This window comes from Boleophthalmus pectinirostris, unplaced genomic scaffold, assembly GCF_026225935.1.
Source record: "Boleophthalmus pectinirostris isolate CB_2022bp ecotype Guang Dong unplaced genomic scaffold, ASM2622593v1 HiC_scaffold_5, whole genome shotgun sequence".
NCBI lineage: Eukaryota > Metazoa > Chordata > Actinopteri > Gobiiformes > Gobiidae > Boleophthalmus > Boleophthalmus pectinirostris.
This window is the reverse complement of record NW_026571404.1, coordinates 33972194-33984426: the sequence shown is the minus strand read 5'-3', so window position 1 is coordinate 33984426 and position 12233 is coordinate 33972194. Positions and strand designations below refer to the sequence as shown.

At 40.2% G+C, this 12233-nt stretch overlaps 1 protein-coding gene across 1 annotated transcript in view; it reads left to right on the top strand.

Moving 5' to 3' along the window:
- The window catches only part of zfand4 (zinc finger, AN1-type domain 4), a 42190-nt gene extending 30226 nt beyond the window's left edge, over window positions 1–11964 (top strand). Inside the window, exons 9-10 of the mRNA XM_020929533.2 lie at window positions 4670–4793; window positions 8742–11964. Of these exons, the coding sequence (XP_020785192.2) occupies window positions 4670–4793; window positions 8742–8877 (260 nt within the window). The 3' untranslated portion in view covers window positions 8878–11964. The remainder of the gene's footprint in view (window positions 1–4669; window positions 4794–8741) is intronic.
- Window positions 11965–12233: the final 269 nt, after the last annotated feature.

Here is a 12233-nt window from a genome sequence, read left to right as displayed (position 1 = left end):
GCCTTATAATCCAGATTGCCCTATAGTGCAGAAAATGCAGTAGTTTTACTGTGACACTAAAACCAATATCACTTCCTGATAATAGAACAATAAAAATCTATCTAATATGGTGCAGACATCACGCAACAGACTTATTTTGACCTCAAGACCTGCTTATACTCTATATCTGTACTGGGGCAAGACGGCAAAATCCAAAATCTTACCTTTACTACAAAACAATAGATTTTCTCCCAGCCCTAATATCTGGCTTTGAAGCTCTTGTAGTTTTCATCTCTCCCCAGGTCCTTCTATCTTCTGTACCCCCCGGCTCACAAACAAACTGTGTACTCCATTTGAACAAGATAGTTATTTCTGTCTCAGCAGTGGGCCTGCTCCTGGAGCTCAGCTCCACACACACAATCATAAAGATGTAAACACATTTTACAGAGAGACCCAGGCTTTACTACTGCGCGGTATGCAACACCTACACCACACAGGCTCCTTTTAAAACCTCTGCTATGACTGATGTTATTATGAATGTACCTTATGCTGTTTTTTATCTTTTGTATGTGAAGCACTTTGTGAGCCATGTCTGTGAAAAGTTCTATAGAAATAAACTAACAAACGTACTTCAACTTTATACTTAAAGGGACCAGAATTTTGGACATAAGGCCTCATTTCCTAGTGAGCCAGAGTGTTGGAGACGTGTGGAGACACTTTTTTAAAATATTCCCTCCAGTTCTTGTATTTGCAGAGGTCACTGGTGCTAGGCTAGTGCATGTCATTGGCCATAGTTATCCTGCCACTAAAAATAGACTTACCCACTCCACAAAACACCCGAAGCAAAACTATTTTAACGCCAGACTGTCCATGTAAATGTCTGTGTTGACAGAATAATGTTTGAAATAAAAGTAACCTTATATCACATGAATCATCGCATGTTGAGGGACTATTTTTTCAGCAGCAGCGGAATTTTACTTTGCCAGTAAGATAGTTGCTAGGTGATATCAGTCCTCCGCTGCCAAGTTTTCTATCAGGAAGTACAACTCACTGCTGCTGCTCAGACAGAAATCCTTCAAACGCAAGGTTGGTTTTACTTCTAAAATTATTCTATCAACACAGACATTTACGTCAACAGTCTGGCGTAATAATAGATTTGCTTTTGGTGTTTTGTGGAGTGGGTAAGACTAGCCTAGCACCAGCGACCTCTGCAAATACAAGGACTGGATGGAATATTTTAAAAAGTGTCTCCACACGTCTCCAACACTCAGGACCTCATTTCTTATTAGCCAATGTCCAAAATTCCAGACTGGTCCCTTTAAACTTTTTTACTTAAACTTACTCACTTAAATTTACTTAAACTTGCTTACTTATATTTACTTACTTATGTAAACTTAAACTTACTTATTTAACGCCATGGAGACATGCACAAATGTTGCACAGTGCAACTTTTAATATATTGGCACTGTATGGCACCATTGGCACAGTATGCTTGAGCGAATTCTAAAATATACAAAAAAAATGTAAATGTTTATTTTTTTTTCCAGTATTGTCTCACATCTAAAAACATTTGCACATTTAATATATCATCATGCTAGATTGTGCATTTGTTGTTTGTTTTGTAACATTTAAAGGGCTCATATTACGTGGTTTTCTGATCTATGTTGTACCGTTGTTTGCTCATCACAAACAGACCTGGAGTTGTGTTTTGTTTCATTCACACATGTTTAACACACAAACCCTGCATATTTAGGCTCTTTACCAGAAAACACTTTATGAATTCATGAGGTAATACAGGAAGCTCTCCACTGTGTTTTTAAACTCCATACACCTTCACTACAGATTATTCCATTGGGCCTGTTCCACTATAGTCTTGCCTCCGTCTGTACACACAATCATAAAGACATAAACACATTTTTACAGAGAGATCCAGGCTTTACTGCTGCGCTGTATACAACACCTCTACAGCATCGGCTCCCTTTAAAACCTCTTTACACGGTACCAGGATTATATAGTCACATATTATGGGATGTTCTAGAGGTACATGTTCACTGCAGTTGGGGTTTGACAATATAGACTGCACTATAAATATGCTCAAATCATCCTTAAATCTGGAAAAACAGAAGTAGTTGATTTTAAAAGATTTGCAGTGGTCCGAAGTTATTCCTTATTTACCCTATGCGTTCCTAGTATAATAATTATTCACCATAATGAGTTCATAAGAGCCTTTCACAGCTTTTAGAGCCCAATGTGGATTTTTTTCAGTTAACAACAACTAGCATGCTAATGCCAATTCAAGATTATCGCACAATAAAATGTTTTCTAATTAGCTGCAAACTGCACACAGCACTGCTCATGCAATTATGTGTACAGAATATGTGGTACAGGGCTTTTAACAATTGTTTTAGGTCATACTTGATAATAACAGTATGTATTATGTAGTAAGTGAGAGATGTATTTATTTATATATATATATATATATATATATATTTTTTTTTTTAGAAAGTATTTTAAATTAAATATTGTCTATAGAGAAGTCTAGGTTTGCCATATTTTAGCTTTTAACTGGTTAAATTTGCTTAAAATATATATAACCTCAAAGCACAATGGAAATATTTATTTTAGTCATTTGTTACAGCCCCAGATGAAGCCTGAGTGCTCAGACAAAGACCATTTTCATAATATTTTAAATTGGGGCTCAGTGATAAGGCAAAAAAATTTTTTTTTTTGTCGTAGTAGAAACAATTAAGCATTGTGAATACAAACAATACAGACTTTTAATTATTGCCATTTAGCACAAAAACAACACATTTCTGTCTGCTCTAGACCACATACTTTTATTGACAGGACCGGCTGTAGACCTCTTCATTAGAAAGACCCATGCTGAAATAAATATGAAATAAAAATCTCAGAGTCCTATTTAAAATTGTATTTCCTGTAACACAAAGATGTAAAGTAACTGTTTGCAAAGTTCCAATAGAGCCTCACATTTCTCCTCTAACTTTCTGTAAAAGCACTTGAGGATTGACAGTTCAGCCCAGACACCCTCCCCTATCACTTTCTCTGTTGCATAGTCTCCCAGTGTTTGGTTAAGTTGAACATGCGGTGTCATCTCCTTTTTTATAAACTGGTCTTTTGTTTTTCGAGCGTCTCCATAAATGAGCTGTCAGAATGCAGAGATAAGAGGAGTACTCCTCTCTTCTCCCGGAGGGTGACTGTCTGGAGGCTGCCAGGACATGACATAATACAGGATTGAAAAGGTGATGGGGTAATGGAAGAACAAGCTGAAGGAGAGAGATGTCTCGGTGTTAGGGCTAAAAAAAGCAGATTTATTACACACCTCATGTTAATTCTTTGTCAAAAATTGAGCCCAAGCCTGTTTTACTTTGGCACGGTTTGCTTGGGTGAATTTTAAATTATACTAAAAAATATAATTGTTTTTATATATCCACCCATTCATTCCAGATCACAAAAGTAACAGTGAAAGTAGAGACTCAGACTTCTCTCATCCCAGACACTACCTCCAGCTCCTCTGGTGGGACCCGAAGGCATTCCCAGGACAGCTGAGAGACACAGTCCCTCCAGCATGTCCTGGCTCTTCCCCTGGGGCCTCCTCCCGGTGGGACATGAACACCTCCCCAGGAAGGTGTCTAGGAGGCATCTGGAACAAATGCCCTCCCCTCAGCTGCTCCTCTACACTACTCCGAGCTCCTTCTCTGTGACTGAGCTCCTCACCCTATCTCTAAGGGAGCGCATAGCCACTCATTTTGACCTCTTGAATCTGTGATCTTGTCCTTCCGGTCATTACCCAAAGCTCATGACCGTGGGTGAGGGTAGGAACATAGATTAACCAGTAAATCAAAAGAACATTGGTTTAGCATGGTGAAATATTAGATGTGTAAATGATTTCTGTAGACAAGACATACATTTGTTGTCTTTATTTTGTGATATGTAATAGTGGCCATAAGTGACATTAGAAAACATTCCATAGTGACTCACACATATCTAAATGGTCCTGGCCCTGGTGCTCAGTGGATGCTGCAGTCATTTCATTCCTGTTGGACGGGGATTTGCATGTGCATTTTATGGCCCCAAAGATGGGTCTCATTTAGTGCGTAAAGACTGTAACTTTTTATACTCCCCGGGCGGCTGGTAAAATGTTTAGTGGGACTAAGGGGAGCGTGGGATGAGCTCAGAGGACAGAGCTTCATAACAGAATACAGCCAGTTTATGTCCAGGCTGCAGTTTAAGACCAGTTTAACATGGTGGAACTTAAATGGACAGTATGAGCGCACAGGCGATGGAGCCAGTGAGATGATATGATTTTGTTAGAACCCAGATAATAATGTAGATTTTTGTTCATGTACTTTTATAGCCCTTAAAAAATGACTGTAAATATATTATTCAGGGAAGGTTCATTTCTGTCCTGTGAATGTGATTTTTTTTCCGATACCTGCTCAAATGAGTGTCTAGATTTGATACTAGTATTAATATCAATTAGTATCAGATTTTCGATACTTTTGACAACCCTATATTGGACTAAATCAAACTATGACTACTGAAGTAATTCTATACTAGTACTAATGATTGAGAGTTTAATTAACTGCAGAATATTTATCAAAACAAACTGGACGTACCACAGTTTGAGAAGCATTGTCTTAGTAACGCGGCGTTTGTGTGTCTCCTCCAGGCTCTTCGTCTCACCCACTGCCCCCAGTCCGAGCGTCTGCCGGGACCAAGAAGAAGACTTCTTCCTCTAAACACTGCTTCCACTGTGGCAAGAAGACCGGCCTGGCCACCAGCTACGAGTGCAGGTACCACAACCGGACCCAGCGATTTACAACACACTGTCCCTACAAACACACATCACAACTGCTTTTCACAACCACCCATTTATATACCTTCAAAGCCAGCTCCCATAACTACCCCTCACCACGGTATACCCCACAGCCAGACACGTAGTTACAAGGGCACTGGGTGGGCGACACGAGCGCTTGAAAAAAAAAAAAACACAATCATATACCATCATAACCGCCATCAGAACCACCCCTGACAAACGCCTCCAACAACTACCCCCATCAACTACCCCCATCAACTACCCCCGTCAACTACCCCCGTCAACTACCCCCCTCAACTACCCCGTCAACTACCCCATCAACTACCCCCATCAACTACCCCCATCATCTACCCCCATCAACTAACTCCTTCAGCCACCCCAGACAGCCACCCCCAGACAGCCACCCCAGCCAACAGCCACCCCTGACAGCCACCCCTGACAGCCACCCCTGACAGCCACCCCTGCCACCCCAGACAGCCACCCCAGACAGCCACCCCCAGACAGCCACCCAGACAGCCACCCACCAGACAGCCACCCCAGACAGCCACCCCTGACAGCACCCACAGCCCCTGACAGCCACCCCACAGACAGCCACCCCAGACAGCCACCCCTGACAGCCACCCCAGACAGCCCCCCACCACCCCAGACAGCCACCCAGACAGCCACCCCAGACAGCCACCCCAGACAGCCACCCCAGACAGCCCCTCTGACAGCCACCCAGGCCACAGCCACCCCAGGCAGCCACCCCAGGCAGCCACCCCAGGCAGCCACCCCAGGCAGCCACCCCGGCAAGCCACCCCGGCAACCACCCCGTCAACCAACCCTGACAAAAATCCCTGGAAAGCACCCCCATCAACCACCCCTGGCAGCCACCCCTGGCAGCCACCCCTGGCAGCCACCCCTGGCAGCCACCCCAGCCACAGCCACCCCAGACAGCCACCCCAGACAGCCACCCCAGACAGCCACCCCAGACAGCCACCCCTGACAGCCACCCCAGACAAAAATCCCTGGCAATCAGCCCAGGCAGCCACCACAGGCAGCCACCACTCGGTCACCCCTCATAACCATAGACTGTATAAAGAAGTTGACTAAGGGAGTGTGACGTCACCCGTTCAGCTCCAGTCAAATGAAGCTCACCAAGACTGCAGTTATAGAAGCAAATTATTAACCAAGTTCTGTATTAGGAATAGGAATTTATTCACAGACAAAATTGCGAAATAAAAACACCAGGATCATGTAGAGTGGATTAATATGAATTTAATTTAAGACCAAAATCAGTAACCTGACAGCAGTAGTTACAGAGAGAGGTCTGATGTTTTTTCAATACAAAGTGAATTATAGCCTGAATCTATGGAGCCAGAAGCGCACCCATGTTCACTTCCTATTTGGATCACGGCAGTTTAGCCCTGTCCATTTATGTACACAGTACGCTCGCAACCAGTCACCACAACCATTCTTCACAATGCATCTCTGGGGTCCCTGGAGAAGTACTTGTTCTTGATTTCACATTCCTTCCTCTTGTCCTGTCACAATATTTTAGCACAACTTTTCCCCCCAAACGACATACAAAACATTTCCGAGTAAACCTGACGCAACATGCTGAAACTGTCATCATCTATCCACAGCCGTTTGTACACTGGAACTCGAATTTAAAGTGCTTGGCCCCCGCTGCGTTGAAAAGACAGCACTTCAGTCCCATATGATGTAATGTAAGAGAGTGGAGTGCTGGAGTTTTAATATTCTCTGAGGTGATTGGATAAGTGGTCTAATGGAGGTCTTTAGCACAAGTCAGAAAAGCACAAGTATCATTTAGAAAGTACCGTATATCTGTGATTAGGGAGATGGAGCGTGGAGAGACTGTCGGTGATTGGGCAAATTACAAGGCAGCAAGCAAATTATAAAGACTTTCGGAAATATGAGCTCAATCAGGCAAATGTAAAGATAATCTGAGAATTTCTGAACTCAAAATGCACATCTCGGTAACTGACTAGTAGCTAATGTTTCTGTAAAATATCGAAGGTGCAATGTGTAACTTTTCTGGTAGTGTCTGTCAAAAATGCTTGTTATTACTTTGTTTGGAATGTTTCACAGTATGGGATTAAACCTTTCCATTTTCATGTAGACCAAAGTTACAGGTCAGATCTGTGGAGAGGCGACCCCGCTCACAGTCAGATCAGCTTTAAACCCACCTGGAATTAAATAAATGGAAGATAGAGCTGTTTAATGTCATACTGTGGAACATTTAAGGCAGAGAAAATGACATATCTACAGAAACAAACAGGTAACAGACCCCCCCAACCGAAAAGTTACATAGTGCACCTTTAATACCAATGCTACAGTGCCGAAAAGTTCATTTTCAGTCAACTTTCTGGAGGTGGCAAGTCACATGATGATTCAGTGGAAATACAAAGTTTTTTCAGTTTAAACTTCACAAACAAAACAAGTGTCAGCAAATGGACACAACAGAATAGACAACAGCTCAGTCATCTGTAATGATACTTAAAAAAGAAGATGATTGAAAAAAAAAAAAAAAAACATATATAAGAGTTGTTGGGATGGATTTCAAAGCACAGAATATAAGATTATAAAAGCAAATCCAAAGAGTCATTTTCACAGAGTAGACTAATGATATTCTCTTTTTTTTTTTTCACAAGAGCCACATTGGAAGAGCAAAATCAAGAAGAGAGCCACTTATATCCAACATACCCCAACACACCAAGTCACCTTTACAAATGTGCATTTCTATGATGAGCAGAAGCTGGCATGCATTATTACTATTATTAATCTGCAGAAATAAACTCAACTTTACAACATATAAACCATAAACACTCAAGAGCCACATCAGCCCCTTTGACATTATAATGTGTTTAATGCAGCGTTGACACATTTATTTACATTTTAAAGAAACAAAACTTAAAACCACATGTCTCATTTGACTAAAGGACATTTCTCAGTGGAATATGAGTGTTCTTTCTGTGACAGAGGGATGTTGGTGATGGTGGTGATGGTGGTGAGTCTGTTCTGTGTGTGTGTCGAGTTGGAGATGGTTCATGTTTTCAGAAATCAGACGTGTGCAGGTTTAGTGCAGCTCTTTATTTAACATCATTTCACTCATTTATTTATGTTGGTCACTTTATTTAGATGATGTTAATCAAGAGCATGTTCTACTTTTTAAAATGCAGGTCAGGCAGCAGGCTGGGTTCAATCTTCTCAAATATTTTTTGCGGTCGGAGTGGGTTAGTTGAAATCGTTGGTCGGGTACGGGTCGTTTATACATGGACCCACGTGTCGCTGGTTGCTGGTGTCACGGCGCCCCCTAGAGGAAACACCATTAATTAAGCCTTGATTTATACTTAGTGTAATGCGGATGTTTGTGTTGCAATGTTAAATATATGTTAATCTAGCACATTTGAACAAATATATTGGCTGTGTTACTATTTTTGGCCACCAATTAAAGCTTGATGAGCTGCACAATGAGTATCCCTGGGGTAGACGAGGGAAATAGAAAGTTAAATCATACTTGGGAGCACTCTCCATGGAGAATATGCCATACTGTGGAATAATATAGCCATTTACAACATTACCATAGAAACAAAGAGGAAGAGGACCTCCCCAAGGCCAAATAAAAATCACTGTAAGTTTGCATGGTTTTTATTGCAATAAAGTAACCAAAATGAGTCAAATTTTTACTATAGGACTTTTAATTATTTTGTTTTTTCATTTTCATACAAACATGGCTCAGGTGCACAGATATTTGCCAGTTAGACATTATGAGAAAAAAAATAGATAATAAAAGAAAATAGAAGTTGAAAATTGCGCAGGTTCAGTTTTAATCAAAATTTGTTTCTTCAAGATGAGCAAGGGGAAAAAAAGGGCTTTTTCAGAAATTTAATCTAGGATTTACCAGCTCCTTTTGTGTTTCCAGGTGCGGTCAGAACTTCTGTGCCACTCACCGCTATGCAGAGACCCACTCCTGCTCCTACGACTACAAGAGCGCAGGCCGGCGGGTTCTACAGGAGACCAACCCGCTCATCAGCGCCCCCAAGCTGCCCAAGATCTGAACTGCACCACCCCATTCTCTCATTCTATACCCGAAAGACTTTACTCAACTCTATCACCACTGTGTGCTTTTATATCTCTATATCAGCCAAGCAACTTAAAGGCGCTGTACCGGATTTTTACTCTCTCAAAATCGTGAAAAACAAGTCGTTTATTAAACAGTTCACAGTTTTTCAAAGTTATTCCTCACTTACCTTATGTAATTATTCAGAGCAATGAGTTTTTCACAACTTTCAGAAAAAAGAGCGGAGTTTTACAGTTAAAGATGCGCTGCCCAACTTTTCTGGTGATGGTCTGATACCTGCTTGTCTCCATGGAGATATTATTGCTTTCTCTAGAATGTTCCATGGTATGACATTAAATATATCTAGCATTTATTCATTACAGGTGTTTCTGTTGCTCAAAAATACAATAATTCCTTCTGTGAATAGGGCGACTCTCCACAGATCTGAATCGTAATGTAGCGTAGTGCTGTGACCGGCTCGTCTCTGTCGTGATAGAGATATTTAATTTCTATTGTTGAACATTCTATATACCGTATTTTGCACACTATAGATCACTCTGGATTAAGGTGCACTGTCATTGAATGGTCTATTTTCAAACTTTTTTTCACATATAAACTGCACCGGACTATAAGGAGCATTAAACGAAACACAACAGTTAGATAAGTCAGTCAAACTTTATTTAACGCGTTCACAATAACTCTCAACTTTGTTCAATTGTAGCCGTAATGCTGCAAGTCTTGTGCCTTTGTAGTTTACTAAAGTTGTACTAAGACACTCGTATAAATTCATATATAAGGCGCTCGGGATTCTAAGGCACAGTCGTTTTTGTTGAAATTAATTTTGCGGTGCGGAAAATACGGTACATTCAATTTCCACTGAGACAAGCAGGTGGCGGATCCTCCACTAAAAATGTTACGCAGTGCACCTTTAAACTGACAACTAACATGCTTACTCACGCTTCCAAATTATTATCGGACAATAAAACTCTGCAGACAGCACGCAGCAGACAGTCCTTTGACCTCCAGTGCGGGTTATACAGTATATCTGTACTCTGGCAAGACATATTTTGCTGAAATACGTGGGGAAAAAAATCTGGTACAGGACCTTTTAACCTGTAAACGCCACGTGTAAACAGCGGCATAAAGTTTTATTTAACCTTTCAATGTGAACATTTACATACGCTTAATATTATTATTTGTCATATCGCTAAAGCGGCATGTGTGTAAGTATTTCCTGGTTGCACGTTCATATTTTCAGCTTAAAGAGGGGGTATTATGCAAAATCAACTGTTTGGAGCTTTCTTCCATGTTATAACGTTGTACACTCATCAAAAACATGCCTGAAGAGGTTTTAGACATCAGCCATGCATGTTTGAGTAATCTAGTGATCTGTCCTTGGCCTTATTGAAACCCTGTTTAGTCAGCAGTACAAGACTCAGCCCACAAGCCTACGTCACTCATGTTCCCACGCGACACTTCTCCATATATATACAAAAACACTATACAAAACAGTACACTACAACTTCACAAACCTGATGCGATGTGCAATAGTTTCATTCACGCTCACTGTGTTGTGATAGAGCTCTGAAGGGGGAGTGACAGAGCAAGGAAGTGGGACTCAGAGCATCAAAAAGGAAACTGAAACAAATTAAATGTAATGTTAAAGGGACAGTCCGAAATTTAGGACATAGGGCCTTATTTCCTAGTGAGCCAGAGTGTTTGAGACGTGTGGAGACACTTTTTAAAATATTCCATCCAGTCCTTGTATTTGCAGAGGTCACTGGTGCTAGGCTAGTGCATGTCAATGGCCATAGTTAGCCTGCCGCTAAAAACAGTCTTACCCACTCCACAAAACACCCGAAGCAAATCTATTATTACACCAGACTGTCGATGAGAATGTCTGTGTCGATAGAACAACTTTACAAATAAAACCAACCTTGCATTTGAAGGATTTATGTCTGAGCAGCAGCAGCGAGTTGTACTTCCTGATGGAAAGCTTGGCAGCGGCGGACTGATATATGAGAAAATAGTCCCTCAACATGCTACGATCGCATGCAACACAGACATTTACATAAAAAATCTGGAGTAATAATAGATTTACTTCCTTGTTTTTAGTATACAAGGACTGTATGGAATATTCTAAAATTCTGAACTGTCCCTTTAATATTTAGTTTTTGGTGAATATAGCATTTTCAAACCAAAAAAAGGTAACATGGTAATTTGAATATGTTTATATTTTCTGATCTATGTTATAATGTTGTTTCCTCATCACAAACAGACCTCAAGTTGTGTTTTGTTTCATTAACACACAAACCACTGTACCTTGTTCCACCTTGTGATGTCATGTTGTAATACAGGAAGTGCTCCAGTGTGTTTTTAAACTCCATAATTCCACCTCCACTAATAATTTCAATCCTGGAATTGCCAATCTTTACTGAATTTAAAGTAGAAGGTGGCTGTTAACTTGAAAACTACCGCTTCATGACATCACAAGGTGGCATTTTGAACTTTGGAGATGTAGACAGACTAATATAAAGTGTTACTCAAATACGTGTAAATGAAACGAAACACAACTCCAGGTCTGTTTTTTGAGGAGGAAGCAACATTATAACACATCTAAAAGCTCACAACACTTAATTTTGTGTAATTTAGGACCTAGTGTGATACCCCCTCTTTAAAAAATATAGTTTATTTTGACAAGTCTTGACAGATGCACTTTAGACCCTCCATATTATCACACAGAATTATCATAACTACAAATCGCTATCACATAACAGTTACTTCTAAGGGCACAACGCTAAGTAAAATGAACGCCTAATTATTACGGAATATTTATTGATGAACTTATTTAACGACGTTTTTGGATTAGTGTACGTGTGGATGTCCGTGTCATGTATGCGTATGGGGCGTATTAGATATGGGGAGGGTATGGATCATTCTTAATCATGATTTTTATGATGTGTCTTCAGTGAGGTGGTTGCCATAAATTTGAATCTTTTGTATGTCTTTTTTAATGCTCAAATGTTGCAAAAAAAAAAACAAAAAAAAAATCTCCAGGTTTGTTCTAATAAAGCTTCTTTCTATATGTGGACTGCCGTGTCAAATGTGGGGGAAAAAAAACATTTAAAACTACATTTAAAAAAAAGAAAATTTGTTGTTTTGGTAGTGCAGAAAATGTCAGAAAATCCCTAAAAATAACCTACATTTGTTTTTTTTGTTTTGTTTGTTTTTTGTTTTTTTTTATTATATTTTTATAGATTTTAAAGATGATATATACACAGTTTAAAATAAGAAATATTTTGATACACATACTTTTTTTTTTCATGCGTTTGTTATTTAAAGGTGCATTGTGTA